The 24,779-nt window shown below is 44.5% G+C and overlaps 1 protein-coding gene across 1 annotated transcript in view; it reads left to right on the top strand.

Moving 5' to 3' along the window:
* Positions 1-24,779, top strand: part of DOCK2 (dedicator of cytokinesis 2) — a 414,356-nt gene that overhangs the window by 352,133 nt on the left and 37,444 nt on the right. Inside the window, exons 33-36 of the mRNA XM_025867057.2 lie at positions 5,824-5,972; positions 14,944-15,029; positions 21,044-21,200; positions 23,155-23,195. Of these exons, the coding sequence (XP_025722842.1) occupies positions 5,824-5,972; positions 14,944-15,029; positions 21,044-21,200; positions 23,155-23,195 (433 nt within the window). The remainder of the gene's footprint in view (positions 1-5,823; positions 5,973-14,943; positions 15,030-21,043; positions 21,201-23,154; positions 23,196-24,779) is intronic.

The raw sequence follows: 24,779 nt of genomic DNA, 5'->3' as shown, positions 1-24,779 counted from the left end.
TAACGTCAGGCTGCTGTGTTAAGAGTCTTTGTGGGAAAGAAAGACAAATTCTAGCGACTGGCATCATGGCCTTGTATGTAGGGAGGTCACTCCTGGCAAAGCTGTGAGAGCAACTGGGCCTTTACTTTTTTTAGCATCTATGGAGTGCCCAGCTCAGCACTAAGCTCCAGGGAAGGGTAGGAGAGTTGGGGAAGGATAAGGCATGGTCCCTGCCTTGCCAGGAAGAGCCACCATTTGGTTCTGAGAGTAGAACAAACTAAGAGTGTGTTCTTTAATATGAAATGTGTGGTGGAGACTGAAGACTTGAGGTAAATGGGAGGTAGCTGAGGACAATACGGATGCTCCACTGGGGCAAATGGCTCTTGAACGAGACCCCAGGTTGGCCTATGTCCAGACTGAAAGGAAGAGGGGAAAGGACAGGTGTTCCAGGAGAGCAACCAGCCTGCACTAAGCATGGCTTCTTAGGGTTGGGAAGAAGCTACTGGCAAGAAACAGAAAATGGGATTACAGAGACATCCAGCCAGCCAGCCAGCCAGCCAGCCATTCGATTATTGATTCATTCGATTAACAACAAATGTTGAGCACTGCGGTAGACCCAATAACATTTCCCCAAAGAAGTCCATGTCCTAATCCCTAGTACCTGTGGATCTATTACTTTACAAAGTGGACTTTTCAGACATGATTAAAAATCTTGAAGATGGTGAGAGTATCCTGGACTATCCAGGTGGACCCACTGCAACTACAGGGGTCTTAGAAATGAATAAAAGAAGACAGGGGAGTCAGAGAGGGATTTGAAGAAGATGCACTGCTGGCTTGGAAGGTGGAGGAAGAGAGCAGGAGCCAAGGAATGTAGGTGGCCTCTAGGAGCTGAAAAAGGAAAGCACATAGTTTCTGCCCTGAGACCCTCCAAAAGGAACTCAGCCCTGCTCACACCTTGATCTTAGGTCAATGAAACCCATTTCAGACTTCTAACCTCCAGAAGTATAAGATAAGAAATTTGTACTGTGTTAAGCCACTAAGTTTATGGTGATTTACAACAGCAACAACAGGAAACTAGTAAAAGTACCTTCTACATGACAGGCACTGTGCCTGAGGCTGGGGCTACAACTGGAAACAGGTTAGAGATATAGCGCTTAACCTCATGGATTTGTGGTCATTGCACTGAATAGTAACCTACTAATTGCAAACCTGTTTCATTGTGGTCAAAGGGGAAATATCTGTAGAGCAGAAGCTTGTAGCACCGGGGAAGTCTACAAAGGACTCCTGCCTCCTGAGTGAGCCCAGGATGGCCTAGATGAGGAAGAGTGAAGAACCTTACTCCAGAGCAATACTGTCCTGTGGGACTGGAATGTGAGCCACCTATCTCAATGTGAATGCTCCGATGTCCACAGTTTTTTTTAAAGTAAAAAGAAGTAGTGAGATTAATATTACAATATATTTTATTTAACCCCATATTCCAAAATCTTGTCATTTCAACACGTAATCAATACAAAACATTGAGATAAATTAGTTTCGTTTTTAGTTTCCCAGAACTCATTCTTTGAAATCTAGTGGGCTTTTCATACTCACAGCACATCTCCACTGGGACTAACCTCAAGTGCTGCAAAGATACATGTGCCTGTACCTTCCATATTCAGTCGAATGACATTGGCGAATGAATGGGATTTATTTGTGAGGGCAGGTGGGTGTAGGGTCCATCGTGGAAATGGAGTCAAGGAGAGGGAGGGGGGAGCATGGTGGCCAGGGGAGGGCACGTGTGCAGGCCGGAGGAGGAGGGGCAGGCCATGGAGGGAGGGCAGGCATGCAAGAGGAAGAAATGGGTCATGGAGTGGGAGCATGGAACCAAATGGGCCTGCGAAGCTGGGTCCCCAAAACAGCAGAATCCATGGAAGGATTGTAAACTGTGGATCAGCATGGTCAGATTGGGGTTTTTCAAACAACTTTGAGGACAGATTATAAAATATCTAGATAGGATAGAGAACAGTCAGGAGGGTCGTGAGTGTCCGCAATGGGAGAGAAGATAAATCTGTCCTGACTCTCTCCCCATGCCTGCTCTTTACTCTGGAGGTGAACAAATAAACTCACAGGCCTAAAAAGTTCCATGAAGAGCTCCAGGGAGCTCCATGAGCTGGAACATGTCTGCATGTTGCTTCTTTCAGAATCCAGAAGAGGCTGAGCTGATCGTACTCACCATCATCACCACAATCACCACAATCACCATCAGTACTTCCTGAGCCTTTCTAATGAGCCAGACCCTCTGCAGAGCCCTTTGTTTATATTAACTCTTCTAAGCTTCTCAACAATCCTACCAGGCAGGGATTACTTTTACCTCCATTTTACAGATGAGATAACAGAGGCTCGGGGAGGTTAAATGACAAAGCCACACAGCCATGGGGTGGCAGCAGTGGGACCCAATCCAGGTTGTAGGGCTCAGCGGTTCTACAGGCCTGGAAGGGATCTGGAGCCAGGCACATGCTGGATGATGAGGAGCAAACAGACTGCCTGTCTCGGAACAGTGTCAGAAAGGAGCTTCTCCAAGCCTGAGTCAGAGCAGCAGAGATCTGGGTTCTTTCTTCCCCTTTTGAACTGAATGAATGATCTTTCTGTTTCAGCCCAGCTTTACTTCAGAGTCCCCAGAAGGATGGGGGACTCTAAAATCCAGGAGGTCATAACTTGTCCTCCTCCCTGTTCATTTCAGAATCTGTGCCCACCTTTAGAGAGCCATATACTCTCCGAAGGAGTGCCCCTTCTGTCCCTATCAGCCTCTCAAGGTCAGTGACATGTTCCACCCCTCTCAGCAGGCTCACAGGGATGGTCTCCTTCCTTCCTCCTTCCCTCCCACCTCCCTTACTCCCTCTTCCTTTTATGCCAGGTCATCTTCTTAGTGCCCTTATACCCTTTGCATTCAGTCTCACAGTCTCCTCCTGAAAGGTGTGATAGATGAAGCCATTGTACAGATTAGAAACCCAGGCCAAGGAACACACAGGACTCCTTTCCACCCACACACCAAAGCTCTTCTCTGCGCTCCCATTACCACCAGAGCCTTTCCCAAAGCCTGTGGAATTTGGCATTTGGATTTATCCTGCTGGCTTATTGGCACTTTAAAAGCCTTTTCTAATTGGTATCTGTTCTCAGTGAGATTCAGCCTCCATTATATGAAAAAAAGACCCTCTTACTGACTCCTTGCCTTGCCTTTTTTGAATACAGCAGCAGGTGTGTCTCTTGAATGAGGATTTATTTTTCCCCAAATGAGTTTGAATTCAATTAGCTACAAATATGTTCTGTGTGTGCGCATGCACATGTGTCTATGTATATAAAGACACACATGCACATTCAGATTATTTGAACACAAAATCCAATGAGCTGAAATTCCATTTTTGATGTAAATGAGTAAAATTTCTTCATGAAGCATTGTAAGGGGCATTCAGCTCACACTGTATTTAGAGATCAGCATCTCTCTCCATTTTCCCTATTCTTCCAAACATCTCTTCAACTTACTGCAAAGAATGCAGGTCAAAAGTATCTTAAGAAATCCCTGGTCTACAGCATGTCCGCTCTTTATTTTAAACCATCTTAAATATATCCTTATCATAGCCAATGCCCTCCAGTATTCTAAAGGTGTTTGTTGCATAAGCAATTTCTCCATTCCATGGTGGCTTATCTGACAGTTTCCCATTTACTTTCTACTTATTATTGCAATTGACTTTGAATTTTAAAACCCCACTGTGGGTTTAAAGGATCTTGAAGGACAAAATAAAAAACCTAGATTAACAATTACTATAAACCTGCTAGAAAGTAAAAAAAAAAAATTTTTTCTTTTCTATTTGGGCCAAAGAGAAGGCTTGAAGCTCAAGTGTAATCCAAATGCATCATATAATGAAGCGGATATCCTGGAAGAGTGTCTTTATATTTCACTCAACTCTCTGCCTGACTTCATCACTTCATTCTCACTAACTGAAGATAGTCTGAGGATGATGCATTTTTTATCTGAATTCTGGGGAAATACTTGAACATTAAGCCTCATTTAGACTGAATGAAAATTCATTTTCTTGCTGCCTTTCCTCCCGGCTCCTTTTCTGAGCTTTAATTGAAAGCAACAGCACCAGGCTGTACACCATGCCACCTGAGTTTCTGCACCCCCAGAAGCTCTCTGCCCCAGGTTAAGACCCCCAGTGTTTGTCCTAACAATGGAGAAAACCCGGATGGGATTCTTAGGCTCTGAGACTCAGAAGAAAGAGACAGCTGCTGATGAAACAGCTGGGTGTCAGCTTCGGTGATAGGGCTATGTGGATATGCTTGCCCTTACTCCCAGGAAGTCCCTGCAACTCCCAAGTGCCCCTCTTCGTGCCTCTTCTCTGCCACATCTCCTGGGTGTATTCTCAAGAGTCTGCTTGGTTCTGCTTAACAAGGCTGCCCTCAGTGGTCCATTCTGGTCAAACATCAGAAGAGCAATAGCTAACATTGTGTCAAGTATGCCATGTGGCAAGCACAGTCCTGGGTGCTTGGGAAATAATCATCCATGTATTCTCCACAATGGCCCTATCAAATAAATACTATTATTCTCTCATGTTACAAGTGAGGACATTGAGGCCCCAAGTGGTAAAATCAGCTTGTCCAACATCACATAGCTAGTTGATGGTGGAGTCAGTTTACGAATTCAGGTCATCTAGCTCCAGGATCGGTGCCCTTTACCACTGGGCCACACTAGCCGTGCCCCTGGGTGCTGATTCTTCCAGGCTCTGTGCTAAGTAACACACAGGTGTATTTTCACATGGTCTTCTCAACAAGTGGGTGTTGCTATTGCATTTTTATAAGATGCATATCCAAGTCATTTAGCCAGTGAGGGTAGGAGCTAGACAAATTTATTTCTTCATTCAATAGACATTTATTGAACATCTAAATGTCCTATCCTCAGTGCCACAGATAGGAAGGTGAGAACAGACATTGTTTCACACTCTCATGAAATGGGGCAGGCAGACATTTATCATATTATTCCACAGTGAAGCCATCATTGCAAAGTTGGATGAGAAGACCCAACACAAAAAGCCAGTGCAGGGGTTCTGAACTCGCTGGGGTTGGGGGGCATGTGCTGGGGGCTTTCTCAACATATCCCCCGGGACCCATCCAGGGGAATCCAAGTGACAGTGGGGGCATTGGGGCACAGACAGGGAAAAAAAAAAAACTATTATCAACAAAGGAGCAGTGTGTGCGTAGGCCTGGCAGTGGAGGACACAAAGTGAGTTTGTGACACTGGAAGCAGGCCAGCATAGCTAGAATGCCAAGAGCCAGGGGAGGGTTGTGGGAATGCCTTGCCATCCATCATTCCATTGGCCGTACAGTTCCCTCAAGGGGAGGGATTCCACTGACCCTACTATTATAGCAGATTCTTAGCAGCAAATTTTGCTTTTCTTGTTTCATGAGACAGTTGCTAAAAGCATGTTCTCCAGTCTCAGAAACATGGTTTGTGATATGAGCAGGCATAATTTCAAATATCTCTGTGATTTGCCATCACTAACATAATCTGTCAGGGCTCCATTTGCCAAGGAGACCATGCAGGTGAAAACCCTTGTAAACAGTGATGCGCTTTACACGCACCCATGTTATTATCCTTAATAACAGCTCATTCTGGATGATGCATGAACCTCTTACAGGAGTTAATATATGGAAAGCGTTCAAAATGGTGCCTGGCTCCTGTAAACAACTATATAAGTGTTAACTATTATTTCTACTATTATGCCTCCCCTTTTTTTTTTTCTTTCCCCAGGCTTGGTCTAAGGAGGATCTGTGCATGTTTTATGTGTCCCTGTTCCTCTTCTCTTACAGGCCAGAACAAAATCTGCTTCATCCCAGGCATGGTGGGACCTATATTAGAGATGACACTTATCCCTGAGGCCGAGCTCCGGAAAGCCACTATACCAATCTTCTTCGACATGATGCTGTGTGAATATCAAAGGAGTGGGGATTTCAAAAAGGTAAAAAAAAAAAAATAAGGCTGGAAACTCATGCCATCCTCCCTAATCCCTAGCCCATTTCCCTATAATGATATCCTCGTTCCATCTGCCTGGGCTTCATTCAGGGGCTTGACAGTAGGATAGGAACATTATTCATGTGCCCAGAATGACCTGGCAGATCGGATTTGGTCACCATTCTATCATGCTTTCCTGCCCAAGGCCAAGATTAAAATGCACTTTCTTGCTGTGGATCAGCTTGGTCCCTTTCTCTATAGTACAAGTACCCTACTTCCCTACCTAGGAGTTCCCTCAGGGTGTGTCCAAAGAGCCCACCGCTCCCACCTGCCCCCATCTTGCGCCTGCCTCTGTCCAGCACTTTCTATTCTGGGACAACCTGGAAGATCGATATTGTCTAGAAAGAGCTGACCCTACCAGGAGTCATACTCAGCCATGAGTCAAAATTGACAGCGGATGGCGTCAGTTGCCCAGGAGAGACCTGTGGAGCTGCCATGGCAATAGGAAGCTTTCCCCAGCATGGAGGGAGTGAGCAACTTGCATGAAGCACAGGTGTCTCTGGCCAAGTATTTTCATTGAAAAGTCCCGTCCAACTTGAAGAACAAGGACCACTTTCTCGACCCCGTCACTACAGAAGCTTCTGACAGTGCAGTAGGCACCCGTTTCCACAAGAGGTTCCTGGCAGTGTTCGGTAGTTTCATCCAGTTCAGGAAGGTTGGCGTTTAAGTCTTGTCAGGCTGCCTTAGTGGTTCCCTCGGATCTTGACGCCCTGTCCTCTCTGCTACACCTTCCCACCTGGTTTTACGCCTAACGGGCTCTTCCTCCTCCTCCCCCAGCATTTCTGCCTCTCATTCTAGACCATCTCCTGCCACCAAACAATTTCCCTTAAAACAGGTACTTAAAAGGCAGCAGGTTCCAAACTGCCTTTCCTTAAAATCCCTACAGATCTTACCCCTTTCTTGCTTATTGGTTCTCAAATCCCCACCCAGTAACGTCCAAACCCTTCTGCCTGTGTTCAGGGCCCTCCTTGCTCTGGCCTTCAGTCAGCCTTGTCAGCCGTTATCCCCACCTCTTTTCCCACCTCACCTGTTCTCTAGCTATTCCCACAGCTCACCTGAATTGGGGTGCCTCGGTCACCATCTTCCCTCCATGTGTTTCTCCTTCCTGCTACTATTCTGCCCTGTTCACAGTCCTGCCTGCCAACACCTAAACTCCTACTGATCCTGCAAAGTCCATTGCAGAACTGGGTCCATTAAGAGACCCTTCCCTCTATTCCTACATCATTTTATCTCTCTGAGGTATGATGATTATATATTGCCTTGCCTTATACTCATTCCTGAGTATTCTCTGCATCTTCCTCATCCTTATCTAATAAAAGTGATGATGATGATGACAGAAATGGCTGCCATGAGCTGGGTGCTTACTATGTGTCAGGCACTATAAGTACTTTCCATATGTTAGTTCATATGATCTTATTTATTGTAACCCTATGAGTTAGGTAGCATTATCATACCCATTTTAAAGATGAAATTATTGAAGCCTAGAGAGGTAAAATCACTTGCTCAAAGTCATTCGTCAACAAAGAGATGGGGCAGAGACTGCAACACACAAGTCACTGTAGTCCCCAAACCATGCTGTGCCTACTACATTATCCAGCCCCTGGTATTATCACAGTAAATGTTGGCTGAATAAAAGAATGCATGGCATTCTCTCCAGCAGTGGTTTCTCAAAATATGTTCCATGGAGCACTAATCCAAACAAATGCTCTAGGGAAGCGGGTTTCGAGGCTAAATACCTTTGGAAGCCACTACATATGGTAGCCCCTCTGGGAGATTTCCAGTGCACATTAACATAGTCAAAGCACTGAGGCATTCCACCGTAAACAGACCTGCTCAATTTCCCAAACTTATTTGTGCAGGAAGTATCAATTAGCTATGCCATTCTGCCAGTCTCTTTGGAAAAATATTGTTCTAAGGGGAAAAAGATGCTACAGGTGGTCCTCAACTTACAATGGTTTGATTTACAATATTTTGACTCTACGATGGTGTGAAAGTGATACACATTTAGTAAAAAACCTTACCCTCAAAATCAACATTGTATTATAAAGTAGGTTTTGCATTAGATGATTTTGCCCAACCATAGGCAATGTAAGTGTCCTGAACATGTTTAAGGTAGGCTGGGCTAAGCTATGATGTTCAGTAGGTTAGGGATTTTAAATGCATTTTCACCTTAACTATATTTTCAACTTGCAGTGGGTTTGTCAGGACATAACCCCATTATAAACTGAGGAAGATCTGTAATTAGCTCTGATGATACCAGTGTCAGAGGGTACTCTCCTGCCCAGGAATTAATTAGCAGGAGCTCTCTAGTCCCAGAAAGGCTAGTGACCAGCTGTCCCCTTGGCAAAGAGCCTGAAAAGAAATCAGGTTCAGGAGGTCAGATAGAGGAAGATACCATATCCAACCAGTTGGGATCTGGGGGACTGGAAGGTGAAACCCAGAGTGTGTGTTTAAAGGCAGTTTGCAGTCTGCTGCCTTTTAAGGGGGAAGTGAAGTGTGTGAAGCTTCGTAACATGTAGAGGGCACACAATGTGAGATGAAGGGCATCACGCTTACCCTCAGGTCAGCACTCCCTCCAGAGGTGTGTGCACCAGCTGGCTCAGGAGATGTCCTGGGAGAAGGTGTGCAAAGGAAACACTCCAAGTACCTGATAGTATGCCATATTTAAAAAACAAGCAAGCCCTTCATTTCTGGATTATGATCTGACAGTTGTGTTAGTGTCCTCATGTGTTTAGTAGCCTTCAGAGGCTTGCCTGAGTATGATTTTTTTTTTTTTTTTGCCCTAAAGGATTTCCTTATTGTGGCATCCCCATGACATCTACCCACCAGTTTTCCATGAATGGGGGTCATCCTTAGACTCCTCGCTCCAAGCTATGTTCCTTGTAATAATGTTCCCCAATTGCTTCTCCTAATTTTTCCCTTATCAAAAGAGACAGGACAATCAGGCTGACTAATGGGGCAGCTTTCCATGAAAAAACCAGCTGGTGTGCTTGGTGGGAGCTCAGCTATGGAATGAGCAGATCCAGGCATGTCTCCTTGGTTCAGAGTAAGCAACCCTGGAAGGTGTCCCCAGGAAAGAAGGAAGCCAATCCCTCATGAACCCCAAGCAGCCCTGATGGCCAAATCCAGAGTGAACCCTGGAATGGGGTCTGAAATCCAGGAGGCATTGCTTGCAAACTAGCATTAGGGAATGATACCAAAATTATCAGCTAAGAACCAGGTGCCTGTAAGATGACAGGTTTACCTTTCCAAAAATTGAGTTTCTTAAAGGAAATAGTGGAACCAAGAGTACAGGTTAGCAGGACCCTTGCTCCCAGTTCACACCATGCCCCCTGGCCTGGTACCCAACATCTTGTGGTTCTCTTGCTGACCTGCCTTTGCTCAGGCTTTTCCTTTGATTTCTTCACCCGAAGAGATTCTACCCAGTCTACTCAGAGATTCTACTTCAGCTGAGGCCTCACGTTTTGAGACAGCCCTTTGTGCTTCCTGAGGCAATGGTTCATATGGATGCAAAAGACAGATTTGCTCAAGCAGGATGTGCAAGGACTGCAACTAGGACAGGAAGGGGTTAGACACTGATGGACTTAAGGGGGCGTGGGGGTGGGGAAAAGAAGGCTCTGGGGCAATCTCTCTTTCTGCTCTGAGTTTCTTTTGCAACCCCATTGCCAGATTTCCCTGCCTTCTCCTCTAGCCCAAATAAGATAGCTGATGCGTTTGACTGATAACCTTTATCCCTCGTGAGTACAGCACTTCACCCAAGACCATCTCAGGGGTTTCTGTCCTATGCCTCAGACTGGGTGTCCCATCCCTGGTACACTCCATAATTCCCTTGGTGGGGCTATGGACAGGGCAGTTTCGACAAAAGGAGCCTTGGGTTGCCACATTATGGCTGGTATGGCCGTGCCTGGTCAGGGTGAAATGCATCTTGTCCTGCCTGCATGGAGCTCAGGCATATCACTTGTCCCACATTGCATGACAATCTACTGATAGATCTGTCTGTCACAAGACCATGAGGTTCTTTTAGAGCTGAAGCCAATCTCTCATTCCTGAACTCCTAGCTCCTATCAAGTGCCTGTCGTAAATGTGGTGGGAACCACGTCAGTGTTCCCAGGATGAATGGAGGCATTCAACCTGCATCCTACCGCATTTCAGAGGAAAAGCCTTGGCACAGGGAGGAGTATTCCAGTGAATACTTTCATAATGTAGAGTAATGAGTGTAGCTGACCATTGCTTGAGTAATCCACAGAGGCTGGGTAGACCAGCTGTCTTCCAGGCCAATTCTTTGTGGAGGGAGAGGTTTTGGGGTTTCTAGGTGAAGGTTGGTGGGAAGGAGTGGGAGTCCTGGGGCACAGAGAAGAGTGGTTACCTATGATACAGATCGTAGAACGGGACTGTGGAACAATCAGCCTGAGGGTCTGAGCTGTAGCCGGCAGGAGGTTCCAGAGGAAATCCCTCTCTCAGAGATGGAAGAGGTAATAGGATTTGATAGCAGCACATAGAGCAGCAGCTAGAACATAGCACAAGGTCAGTAATTGCTTGGTGAATGAATTAATGGACAGAAATATCAGTTTAGCAGATCCCACTGAAACTGAGTCTTGACATAGAGTAAGGTGGTGATTCAAATGGCTTAGAACATAATGTGGAAAAGAGCAATCGATTCAGTAAATATATACTGGACACCTACTGTATTGTGGACATTGTATTTTAGAGTCAGATAGGTTTGCTGCTTATGGGCTGGATAAATTTGGGTAAGTTATTTAACCTCTTTCAGCCCCAGTTTCTTTATCTGTAAAATGAATATCATAATACCATTATGGGTTCCCAAACCAGAGCTCTACAGGGGATGATCTGGAGCAGTCAGGGACAAGATAACTCCAAGAAAATTAGGAAGCTGCCCTGGCTCCCTTCTTACATGACATTATTGTCTCCAGCTCTTCCCCAACGCTGCCCCAAGTCTGCTTCCATCCACCCCCAGAAAACCAGCATTTCATTAACAAAGGAGGCCATAGTCTGACTTACCGAGGCCAATTCCATCCCTGCTATCTCTCTGCCAACCTGGCCTTTCACACTATCTCTGCCCCTCCTATACAAAGTCAAAGTTAACACCATACCTTTGAAGAAGAGCTCTTGTTTCCTAAATTTCACACTCCTCCAGGATTCTAGGCAAACAAATAATGAAAATAGCCAAGATGTTCTCAGTCAGGAGAGGCCGCAGAAGCAATGCAGGGAAGGCATGATGCAAAAGTGAGGCCTGCATGAGTCATTGTGCTAGAAGAGGGAGGCCCACCCAGGAGGGCTGGGCTCCTAGAGTTCACTTCCTTTTCTCTGACTAGGGCTTTTTAAGATTTGTATTGGGCCTCTGTAGCATTGACCACTGTGAAAGTAGCCTGCAGCTGCTCCTTAAGGAATACCCACCTTGCAGGGATGGGGGAGGAGTCAACAATGTGATACAGTTGTGTAGCTGTGGATGAAAATGGAATTGATTTGGAGAAGCCAGAAGCTCTGCACAGTGGCACAGCATAGTGTATGTTTGGGAGCAAATGCTGCGCCCTTGGGCCTACTCTGGTCAAGTCCATCCATCCTTTGAAACCCAAGACAAAGGTTCCACTTTCCCTCAGTTTCCTTCTTTATAAAATAGGAATGATGATAACCATCCCCCTTGGCTATTGTAAAGACTAAGTGAGATTATGATGCTATTGACAATGACAATGTCAACAATGTCATGATAATTGATAACAATTATTGAGCACTTACTATGTGCCAAGCGCCATGCTAAGCCTTTCATGTGTTTTCCCATTAACTCCTCCCAGCACCACTCTAAGTAGGTGCTGTTTTAAATCTCAATGTAATAGATGAGAAAATTGAGCCCCAGAAAGCTTATTAACTTGCCCAAGGTCACATAGTAGGGAAAAAAGTCAAAGCAAGACTCAAATTAAGTCTCTTGGATGCCAATAGCTGTGCTCATAGCCACTCCAGAGCACAGAGCCTGCTGGGGAGCAAAACGAGCCACAGTCTGCTCTGGGATGTGCCTGACTGAACCCTCACTCTCTGACCTGCCCTGGAGGGCTCAGGCATGGTATGGCATCAGCCAGCTTTACACAAGCCCTGGCACCCTGTAATTTCCTTCCCTGCAGGCTCTTTTGTGACCCCGTGACAAGTGCTTATTTACCCCATGCACATCTCTGCTCTAAAGGCAAGTTCATCACATGAGGAGGAATCATGCCAACATTTAGCATTGAACAACTCAGACAAGAAAAAATGCTGTTTTTTCTCCCCCAGAGCTGCTTTCCAGTAACATTCAGCAGTAATAGCAATAACATTAGCAGTAATCATAAACAGATGAGTAAACCCGATGCATATGTGAGTTTATGCTTTCCCCTGGTGCTTTATGTATAAAATCTCCTCCAGCCCTCCTAACTACCCCCATGCAGTAGGTACTACTATTATATTGATAGGCCAAATCTGTCCTGCCACCTGTTTTTGTAAATAAAGTTTTATTGGAATACAGCCATGCTGATTTGTCTATGTATTATCTATGGTTGCTTTTGTGTTACAGCAGCAGAGCTGAGTAGTTGTGACAAAGACTGTCCAACCTGCAAAGCCTAAAATGTTTGCAGTCTGGCCCTTTACAGAAAATGTTTGCTGACCCCTAATATAAACTCTGAAACAGGATTAGAAAGACCTACTAGCTTTCCCAAGATGGTGGAGGGAATGGAGCAGACACATCTAGACTTCCAGACAGTCTAACATCAGAGCCCATGCTTGTAGTCCTTCAGCTGTATTCTTCCTGCCCTAGGCTTGCTTAGTAGACATCTCTAATCAACATAGCGCCAACCCTTGACTCTGGATGATATTATGCCTACAAGATGCTTAGTACAATGCATCATATAAGGTCCATGATTCAAGTGCAGACTGGCAGCCCAGACCCTTGTCATATTGGCCCCCATCTAGGTCTTCATTCTAATCTTTTTCCTTTCTCTCTTTCTTGAACTCTGCTCCTGCTGAACAGCTTTCCTTATTTTTCTCTACATTCCTACCTCCACCCTTTGCTCACTGCTAGGCATGCCTCGTACCTAGAATTCCCTTCCTCTTCATATTTATCACAGTCCTATCCATCTTCCAGGTTTTATGTATCTCCTTCCATAAATCTTCCCCAAACGTAGAAACTCATAGAAAATTTTCTCATTTGTGCTGTGTAGGCTTCTGGTCATTTCCTTTGGCCCTCAGTACACAAAAGTGAGGGAACAATGGCACCACAGATGTGAGCTGAGGGAAGAGTGACTCCAGCCCCTGCCTTCAATCACCTGAAGACTCCAACCAACTAGACTGGGCTTGATCCTTTGTGCACTGAAAAGAGCCTGCCAAAAGGTCTCTGCCATTCATCTGAGACTTTAGACAAGCCACTTAAATTCCCCGAGCCCTATTAATACCTGACACTTACTGAAGTAGAGCCAGTCCAGGGCTATCTGCTCCTCATGCACTTTCACATTTAACAGTGATCCTCCTTGGGGCACCTGGGTGGCTCCGTCGGTTAAGCGTCCAACTCTTAATTTCTGCTCAGTCATGGTATCAGGGTCATGAGATCAAGCCCCACATCAGGCTCCATGCTGGGTGTGGAGGCTGCTTGAGATTCTTTCTCTCCCTCTCCCTCTGCCCCTCCCCCTGCTTGTATATGCTCTCTCTCTCTCTCTTCAAAAAAAAAAAAAAAAAGTGATCATCTGTAAATATGACCTCCAGACCTCATGGAGATATTTTAAGGACTGAGGATAGAAAGGTTGGGTGAGGAGCCAGGGGTACCCACCCAAAGACTGCCTTGACCTTGGTGACCTTTTCCAAGGGCCTCCTTCCCTTCTCCAGATGCCAGTTTCTTATTTAATGGTAAAATTGAGAAGTGCACTGCATGATGTGGATGGACTCATCAGGGCATGTTATTAAAACAGTACAAACTGTTTTTACATTACAGCCATGAAAAGGGACCCAGTATGGCCCTTTAAAATATTGAAAAGACCATGAACTGACGTGGGTGAGATGCTTCTTGATGGTGAAAGTAGGGAAATAGAACACTCTCTGTCTTCACTGTAACAAGATTTGGTGGGACTGTGGGTATGTGCTCACTTTCAAGTCACTTACCAAGTCTGATCTCTGACCATTACAGTTGTCCCCAGTCCTTATTCTCTGAGGCATCAGCTCATACAAATAATGGCAGCTTCAAGTATGGATGGGCTCAGGGGCTCAGTGTTTCTCCATCTCCCCCTTTCCACTTTTCTCCATATTGGTGTCGTTCCCAGGCACACTCTTTCATTGTGGTCATCTCCAGCAGCCTCAGGCTTACAGCCTTCCATCTTCATGTGGAGCAGACAGACTCCTTGCTAAGAGTTCCTGAGCCTTTATTAATCTTAGTGTCTAGATGATGAAAGATACTGATTAAGAGCTAGGCCTGGGTCACGTGCCCGTACCTGGAGCTAGGAAGGCATGGTCAGCTCACCTGCATCCCGGAGACTGGGACCACGACCAGTGTGATCACCAAAGTATGGAGAAAGGTATGCCAGACCGGCAGAAATGATAGCTGTCCATGACACCATGCCATTCCCTGAAGATGCAGGGCTCTGTCACATACCTCCATGTCTTTGCACACACTGTGCCCTCTGCTCGAAATGCCCTTTCCCCTTCACTCACCCTTCCCACTCCCTCCTTCCTTCTCTCTCCAGTGCTTACCATCTACTTTTCTTCCCCGTGCTCTGCGGAACTCCCCAAAGGCAAGCATAACATCCTGTTCCGTGTGCACTCCCCCTTCCTGGTACTGACCCTTAGAAATGATAGGTGCTCCCTAAAGCTTTGGTTAAAATAACAAATTGACTAATTTCAACATTCAGCCTCCTAACATTGTTATTATTGATTTCCATGTCGTATTTCCTCAGTTTGAAAATGAAATCATCCTCAAGCTGGACCATGAGGTGGAAGGAGGCCGAGGAGATGAGCAATACATGCAGCTGCTGGAGTCAATGTAAGTTCAGCGCCCCGTGAGCGGGAGGAGCCGGGGGGTGGGCTGGAGGCTGGAGGGCTCAGAACTCCAGGGCCTTCGGAGGCTCTCTCCTCCCCCTAGAGATCCATCTGGTGGCTCCTGGTATTGAAGAAACTCCACTTTTAAAAGAAACCTCAAATATCTCTCCCTAGAGTGGCTGTTTCTTTGATATTGATGGAATGGGACAGATAAAAAGAAACTTTGCTGTGTTAGGAAGAGGAAAACAATCCACCAAAATGTTCACTTTTGTTACCTCTTTGCTGTGGAATAATTCTTGCTAGTTTTTCCTTTTTTCTCTTTTAATCTTAGACAGATGTTGATCATGACCAACATATAGGGAGCGCATGAAGCACATGGATGCCATGCCAAATGCTCTCTGCGCACTGCCTCATTTAGCTGCATTTACTCTCTGATCCCCGGGTCACAGAGCTGGCCCCTGAGGCTCATGGGAGGGTCTTGTCTGAGGAAACTAGAACAAGCTGGTTGGGTGGACAAGCTGGGACCCGAACCAGCTCTGCCTGACTGTGGGGCACAGGCCTGAGTGAGGCAGTACACAGTGGTCAGCACTGAACTGGGAGTCAGGACACTGATTTAACATCTTATTGAGATATAATTTATACACTATACAGCCCACTAAATGTGTACAATTCAATGGCTTTTAATGTATTTGCAGAGCTATACAATCATAACCACAATCAGTTGTAGAACAGTTTTGTTCCCTCCCAAAAGAAACCCCATGTCTTTTAGCCATCATCACCCCTACATTCTGTCCCTGTGGATTTGTCTATTCTGCACATTCCATATAAATGGAATCAATATATAGTCCTTGGTGCGTATTTCCAAGGGTCATCCATGTTGTAGCAGGTGTCAGCACTTAATTCGTTTTTGTGGCTAACTGATATTTCACTGTTTAGACACCCCATTTTGTTTATTCACTTACCTATTAATGGACATTTCGGCTGTTTTTACTTTTTCACTATTAAGAATGGTGACGCTATGAACATTTGTGTGTAAACTTTTGTGTGGACATATGCTTACAGTTCTCTTGGGTATAAACCTAGGAGTGGAATTGCTGGGTCATTTGGTAAACTCTGGCCTTTTGAGGAACCATGAGACTGTTTTCCAAAGTACTGGACCACTCACATTCCTACCAGCTGTGTATGAGAGTTCCAGTTTTTCCACATTCGACCCAACACTTATTAATATCTCTCTTACTAATTAGAGCCATCCTAGTGGCTGTGAAAGTGATATTGTCATTTTGATTGGCGTTTCCTTGATGGCTAATGATGTTAAGCATTTTTTTCATGTGCATATTGACCAATTGTATATGTTTGGAGAAAGACAATGGGTTTTAACCCTGATCCTAACACCTAGCATCTCTATAACTCTGGGCCAACCACATCTTTAGCCTCAGTATCTCCATCTATAAAATGGGAAGAATAAGCCTGTGGTTATTTTAAAGACTGAGTAACTATAAAGCATCTGGCACACAGCAGGTAAAAGCTTAGTAAATTACTTTGTTCAGACACCTGATTCCCAGTTCCTGTCTCCATGTCAGTTGTCCTCTTCCCCCAGAACGACTTCCTCCAAGATTTAGGACTGTGGCTCATTTCTTCCTAGTTGTATATTCTCTGATTTGTATGATTCTCTGATATAACTCTGATTTTGGATTCTTTTCCCAATCCTTTTTGAATATTGCAACTTTAATAAAAAAAGCAAGACTAAAGGCCGTGCTTTAACCCTCACAGTGACCCTCCTTGCCCTGCTCCTTAGGCCGAGCAGATTTCCAGCAGTACTGTCTCGGCGGGCCCTGTCCCCCTTCTGTCACTGTGCACAGCCCTCACTAAACACATGGATTGCAAAGGTGGCTCAGCCGGAAGGAGAAACCCACTGTCTGCCCCTCGGGTGGGTGTCGACACTGACTGTCCAGGGTAAAAAGTGACATTTTGCCTGAGTCAATGTTTATTTTAAAGTTCCTAAAAGGAAAATCTAAATAATGACCATAAGTGAAACTATTTACAGTGCTGGCAATTTCCATTTTTATAAGCGGATGGGGCTCTGTGGCAGTCTTCAAATGATCAACAGGATTTTCTAATCCTTCCTGAGTGATTATTTATAAAAGGAATCCTTAGAGGTTGAGGAAATCAAAAGTAGCTCATTATTTTTGCTCCTGAGATAGAGGTGTGAATGATTTCTACAAAACTAATCAAACCCAACCAGAGGAGTCAAGGTCCTATTAGAATGTCTAGGGGCCAGGTCCTTGCTTCTTCCTTTGAACTTTCTGGGCCTCGAGTTTCCTTATCTGCAAATTGGGGATAAAAATACTATCCGGCTCTTAGAGTTTTCACTGAGATTATGCAAGAGAAGTCATGTAAAGTACTTAGCACAATTTCTGATAACTAGTAAGTACTCTGGAAATATTAGCTATTATTATTATTGTTATTCTCCAGGTAGATACTGATGTGGTTATTTGAAACCATGAACCTACCTGGCACATCTCCTCCAGGCTAGTCATCCTCAATTCCTCCAGACCTTCTTCTCAGCCCGTCATTCAGGGCTTCCACTGGTGTGTAGGACCTGCTCTGGGCAAACACAGTCCTGTGGGTACACGGCTTAGGAATATGATGGTGCCTCTGTGAATAGAGCAGGGCTTCCCTTCCTGGGGCAGCTATAGCCCTGCATTAAGGCACAAGGCTTAGGGCATGGAGTGGGGCTGAATTTCAGCCTTTATGGGCTCTTGTGCAGTACACAAGCTATACAACCTTACAGAACATCCCACTCCTCCTTACCCCCAGAACTGTCCTCAGAGCCCACTCCCATTTGTCCATAACTGTCTTAATGTGAAGGTCCCACATTGAATGGAGTAATTAGACGTGCTATTCTGCTGTATGCCATCTGCCTGAGAATTTTTCTAGAAGTGGCTAGGGAGCTGGAAAGCTGAAGGGGACAGAGAATGTGTTCTAGGGCTAAGATCCCACCCAAGCCAGTTCAGTACCTGAAAGAGGACCTGTCATATGTAGTACTGCATACATCATTTTTAAAGGAATGAGTGAAAACCCAGTTCCATCAGCATTGACAGAGAGTGGGCCTGGGCTCCTCCCTCTGAAGGCCTCCCACACTGAATGCAAATCAATTTCAAGGCTCTGTGAACTCCCTCCAGGCCCCTCAAGGCAGGAGCTTAGACCTGGAGTGGTTGGCAAGGGCTCTGCCACCTCTCCTTCCATTGAGTGAAGAATTATCTGCATCACCTGGAGATTCCCAGGACCCCTTTTCATTGTACTTGTCCTCTATTGTGGATTCAAAGGAGAGGAACAGCTGGGTGACCTTGGCAGGACCCGTGGGCCTCATGCCTCCTCTATAAATTGATGATGTTAATAATGCCCAACTCAAGGAAATTTTGTAAGTATTGAACAAGATAACCAACAAAATGGGTTTGCACAGCATCTGGAACACAGGAAGTACTCAATAAATGGTAGTATTATATACTATGGTTAGTTTTTATTTCTGTATCTGCTTCCCCTGCTACACTGTGATTTCCTAGAAGTCAGTGTCTTAATGATTTCTGAATCCCTAGTTCCTAGAACAATATCTGTTGAGTGGATGGGTGGATGGTGGATGGTGAACAGCTGGGTAATTTCCAAACAATCTGCCAATCCATCTCACCATATGAGCAGCCTTCTTACCCTATGCCTAAAGAATAGTGAAACTGAGAAAGCCGAGACTGTGTTCTTCTGAACCCATGCTTCGCAAAGGACCAGTAACACTAGCATCATCCAGGAGCTTTTTAGAAATGCAGAATCTCAGGCCCTAGCCCAGATCTACTAAACCAGAATCTATTAACAAAATCTATTAATCCCCACGTTATTCCCATGCACATCGAACTTTGCAAAGCCCTGGACTAAACAAGTTGTTCTTAATGTTGGCTGCATATTGGAATCACCTAGAGAACTTTAAAAAAATAAAATACTGCTACCTGGCTCCCACTCCCAGAGATACAAAGTCATTGATTTTAGGGTGGGCATTGAGCTTTATAAAATGCTCCCCTGCTGATTCTGACATGCAGTTGGCACTGAGAACCACTAGTCTGGCTACACTCAGGCCGTGAGATACCTTCTGGGTCTGAGCTGCCTGGGAGGCTGTGAGGAATCACACTCCAAACACTGGACAAAGCTTTGTCACATTGTCATTAGCTTGGGAAACAGGGCTGGAAGTGACTGTCCCAGAAGGAGTCAGGCACAGCTGTGACTGAGCCAGACAGGCCTAAATCACAGGACAATTTGCATCTTTCATTGAGAGCCAGAGAACAGGTGCTTCTCCCACGGAGAAGATGGATTTGTCTGATCACAGCCACAGTTTGAGATGTCGCCTCCTTGCAGCCTGGCTTGGCTTCTGGGAGGAAATGACCCTCCAAAGTCCTTGCCTTTCTCACCTTTCCCTCCTAGGAGCTCTTGGGACCTAAGCCGCCATGGGGAAAGTAGCCAGAAATGAACAGTAGCCTGGGTAATTCTTGTCTACTCAAGATGCCTGAGAACAGGCCACAGTATTTCTCTGTGGGAAAATAGGGAAGTATTTGGCTTGATTCCCAAGGTCACCCCTTACCACCGGAGTGATTTGGGAAGGTCATTTAACCTCTCTGAGCCTTGATTCCTTCATCTATAAAATGAGGGGAATAATTTTTACCAGTCAAACTTATCGTGATGATTTCTTAAGAAAAAAAGTGACTAGAAAAAAAGAAAAAGAAAAAGTGATTAGTACAGTGTCTGGTGCAGAATAAGTGATTACTATAAAGTAGTATTTTAATCCATCTGTCTCCCCTTGCCTAGTCTGTGGGCCTCCTGAAAGTAGACATGAATTTTTTTATATTTCTTATTTTATCTTTCTCCCCATCCCCACCCCACACAGTGCCTATCATAGGACCTAACAACTAATAGATGCTTAAGGAATGTCACATATTTTATTTTTGATTTTTTAAATTTAGAATACTAATATTACAACAAATGTAAATTTTTCAAATAACATATGCACATTTAAATTTTAAAAATGAATACTTCCTTCTCTATTCTCCCACCTAGACCCCTTGTCAGAAGCAACCACCATTAGGAGTTTGGTGTTTATCCTTCCTGACCATATTTGGCACATTTATAAGCACACAGAGATACATGATGCAGACATGCACCTCTACTTACAAACGCTAGAGCCAGAATGCTGATATTTAACAACTGTGTGACCTTGGACAAGTTAGTTGGCCTCACTGTGTCTTAGTTTCCCCATCTGCAAGCATCCCATCTTGTAAGACAAAGATGGGAGTTTAAATGAGTTACCATTTGTGAGACATTTGGAATAATGCCTGGGACATGGTAGGTTCTATGTCAGTTGGTTAAATAAAAAATAAATATTGTTCTGAGGCTTACTTTTCTCACTGATCTGTATATTTTATAGAGCTTTTTATGTCAAAGCATATTGAGGTCTCATACTTTTTAATGTCTTCATAGAACTACATTTTGTGAATATACTTTATTAACCATTTGCCGATTGATGGACCTTTAAGATGGTTTCAACTATTTCACTGTAGACACAATTTGTAACTATTATAAATCTTTGCATGCTTCTGGGAATATTTCTGTCACATCGATTCCCTGAAGTAGAATGGTTGGGTCGGAGGGTATGTACATTTACAATTTTGATAGATACTGTGAAAATTGCTCCTCAAAAGGTTGTACTGATTTACTTCCAATGTGGGTGTGTACAAGTGACCATTTCTCCACACCATTGCCCACACTGGACATTTTTTTTTTCCCATTCTGATGGTGGACAAAAAATTAAATACTCGTTAAACTGTATGGCCAAATAAGTATATAAATGAATACGTGATTGAATAAATGAACAAAATGAGCCAACACATGAACCAGAGGAGCTTGGATTCACTGGTTTATCTGCTCCCCTCCCCCACCAACACACCGGCCATGAGCTCACCGCCCTCCCATCTCTGCCCACAGCCTGATGGAGTGTGCTGCAGAGCACCCGACTATTTTCAAGTCGGTGGAAAACTTTGTGAACCTGGTGAAAGGCCTCCTGGAGAAGCTGCTCGATTACCGGGGTGTGATGACGGATGAAAGCAAAGACAACCGCATGAGCTGCACCGTGAATCTGCTGGTGTGTGGGGTTGGCCACCTTGCCCCAAGGTCCCATCAGACCAGAGTCCTGGGGGGCATTGCCCGGTCTGGGGTTTCACTGTGCTTTTGATAGGGAAGTAGTGCTAACGGCTTCGCAAACCAGACAAAAGTGGGATCAAATCCCTGCTCTGCCACATGCTAGCTTAGCTCTGTGTCTTGAGGCCAATAACTTCACCATTCCATGCTCAGTTTCCTCATTGATGAAATGGAAATGAGTGTTTTCTTCAGTACTTAACACATCATATGGAAAGAAAGTGGCACTAGAAAGTGGTTAAGAGTAGGAGCTTTGGAGTTACATAGCTCCTGGGTTCTAATTAATAGAATAGACAAGTCAAGGAAGTTTTCTGAAGGTTTAGTTGGCTTATCTGTGCTATAGAGAAAATAATAGTACCTATTTCTTAGGTTATGCAGTCCAGGGGCATGGTTAAATGCTTACTACATATTAGTTTCCTTCTCTTACGGAATGGAGAAATCTAATAACCAGAATTTACAGCAAATTAGTATGGGCCAGGCTAATCAGAGCTGCTAATCTCAAGTGCAGGCTCTTAACCCCTACACCACATGACCTGCCAAGGTCCAACTCCTGCAAAGTCTCCCTTCATATGTCCTGCCGTACGGTCATAAGACAGGTAATAGCAGCCCCAGCATTTCACACCATCGCATCAGCCCACCATAAAGTAGTTTAAATGAATGACGCTGGCCGCAAGACCATGTGGTCTACCCATCACACCAGTGCCCCCTGCCATGCTCAATGCTCCAGCAACATAAACCTTGTCCTATAGTTCCTTTGTGTGGCCCCTGTTTACCCTAAGTGGACTCCCCTCTTAACAGCCTAGATATTGCCATTGATTTTCTGAAATGCTAAGGGGAGTTTAAAAATCCTGATTACAGCAGAAAGGAATTCACTGCTAATAACCCCACCAGGTCCCAATTTATGTAAAGAGCAGGAAGAGGGGTTTTCCAGGAGTTTAGCACTTTCTCTCTATGGAGAGACAGAAGTTCGTTGAAGAAAATGACCTTCAACCGTCAGACTCTGACCAGGGAGAGAGTTTGGGACAGGCAGATACACAAGCCATTAGACCCTGCTAGCTTTTGGTGTGGCATAAACATGGCATCAGGAAGGAGGACAGGGAGAGGGTGTCAGGGGGGCTGAGGTCTCGTGTGGCTTTGCCACCCACTAACTGTGTACCCTGGGACACATCACCTCACACTCTCTGAGCCTCTGGTGCACGTGGGTACATGGGGTTAAACCAGGGTCTTCTCAATGTATGGCTCATGGGTCAGACCATGACTTCGTGGCCCGGAACTCGTAAGGACTCATTTACAAATGCATGAGATTAGGATCTCTGGTGGTGGAGCCCAGGACCACTGCTAGTATAAATGACCCCTGAGCTTGAGTTGGGCTTCCTAGGTATTGCCAAGTTTAAGTGTTTTTGCCTGTGGAGTCTCATCGTAACTCCTCATACTGCTGTACCAATAGGGGTTATGATCCATTATTCTCCTTGGGATCTATTACTATTCCTATTACTCTGATTACTGCTATTACCCTGAGTCCAACCAGCTCCATCTCAGTAGTAGGTCTGAGCTTGTCAGCATCAAGCTGGGCTGCCTTTTGTTGTAGACTCCATCAAAGTGGACTGCTTCAATCTTGACAGCCCCTCCCAGTGCAGCAAATAGCTCAACTTCGCCCCTAGTATATGATGGTTGAGGTACCCCCTCTGTCCCTTTACAGTCTAAGGATCAGGGAAGTGACTTTCAAGGCAGAATCTCTTAAGAAGGGTGTTTGATACATTCAGGAAAATAAATTTTGTGCTCCCATCTCAGGGTCCCCAGATAGTAAACAGCAGTCTTCCTCACATCTCCTTCACTCTACCCTCTACCCCTGCCGCTCTGCAAAGAAAAACACTCATCACTGTTTTTCCTCCACTACCTAGAATTTCTACAAAGATAACAATCGGGAAGAGATGTACATAAGGTAAGATTTTTATTTTCTAAAACCCAGACCTGCTGTGTCATTCTCCTGCTCTGTATCCATTGATGGCTCCCCACTGCCTTCAGGATAAAATTTAAACTTATCTTCTTAACACTAGGTCCCTCTGTGTTCTGATTCCTATCAATCTTTCCAGATTCAATTCCTTTCATTTTCCTGTAAGCAGCCTCCCCATACTACTTGGACTTCTGTGGCCTGCCATACTGTTTTGCTGTGTCCACAGACCACACTTTCCTTAACCCACCTTGCGGACAGCTGGTGAATTGCATCTACGTTTGTTGAAGGTGGGCACATGAGGCCCAAGTCCAGGGTTTATGAAGCCTGTAGTTAGACCATTGGCCAGCCCAATTTCAAAGGGAGAAAAATACCAAGATGCATGATACCTGCTTCCTTGTAGGCATTTAAAAGATATTTATTTGACTATATCACGAAGGGGGGGGGGGGGGGGGGGGGGGGGCGGTTGGAGGACATTAGCCTGGAGCAAAAAACTCCCTTGTCAATTTTTCTCAGAATCTCATATTTTTTTCTCCAAATTTTTTTTACTGTTATTTTTACTCATTACAAAAATAATGCATACTTATTACCAAAACAACAGCAACAAAAAAACTCATAAAATATAGACAAAAACAAAAGAAATGACATAAACTCCCATAATCCATACATATTCTCAGACCCTTTTATATTTATATATAGATAGAATTCTATGCCTGCATATTTTTTACAAAAATGAGATCATATTGCTCATAATTTATTCTTTGCTTGACAAGAATTCCACGTCAACAGATGAATTTCAACATCATTTTTAATGGAACTATAAAATTCTCTTTCCAGAATATACTGTAATTTATATAGCCAATCCTATATTGTTGAACATTTAGGTTGTTTCCAACTTTTTTCTATCATAAATAGCATAACGACAAAATTCTTGGATGTATGTCTTATGTGTCCAAGATATATCTTGTGCGTATCCTCATGAGACAAGAGTCCACAAAGAGGAATTGACCAGAAGGTTAACAAACATTTTCAAGTCTTTTGACCCATTCTGTCAAAGGCCAGAGACTCCAAGTCTGAACTTACTCTGCTATTATTGCAGATATTTTTAGGTACTTAGTTTAGCATTATTCCAGGAATAAGAACTATCATTTGGATAAAAGATAATTCCATAGGCTGTCCTAAGCTGAGATAGTATTTATAACATCGCTAGACAGGACTTATTATAGTAGTGTAAAGCTTTGGAGTCCAAAGGGCCTGGGGTCTTCACCTTGTCTTCTCGGTGACCCTGGATAAGATCACTCAGTCTCTCTGGGCTGAGGTTTCCCCTTATAGAATGTTTCCATTCTACCTTCTGCTTTTAGGATTAAATGAGATGCTATAGGTAAAGTGTCTAGCACATGGATCCATCCCTCCAACCTCTTTTTTCTCCTTCCCATTTTAGAAACACAGATGGTGAGCCCCAGATCTCCATAAGCTCTGGAGATTTGAGTTCTGTTGTAATCTAGGAAAACCGCATTTGCCTAAACCAAACAATGTAACAGGATATAGTCTGGAAACCTGTTCTGTTTGGCAGGC

The sequence above is a fragment of the Callorhinus ursinus genome, unplaced genomic scaffold, assembly GCF_003265705.2.
Source record: "Callorhinus ursinus isolate GAN/ISIS: 27379988/994484 unplaced genomic scaffold, GSC_fseal_2.0 scaffold3, whole genome shotgun sequence".
Classification (NCBI taxonomy): domain Eukaryota; kingdom Metazoa; phylum Chordata; class Mammalia; order Carnivora; family Otariidae; genus Callorhinus; species Callorhinus ursinus.
Note: the sequence above shows the minus strand (reverse complement) of the source record. Positions and strands in the feature narration are given on the sequence as shown.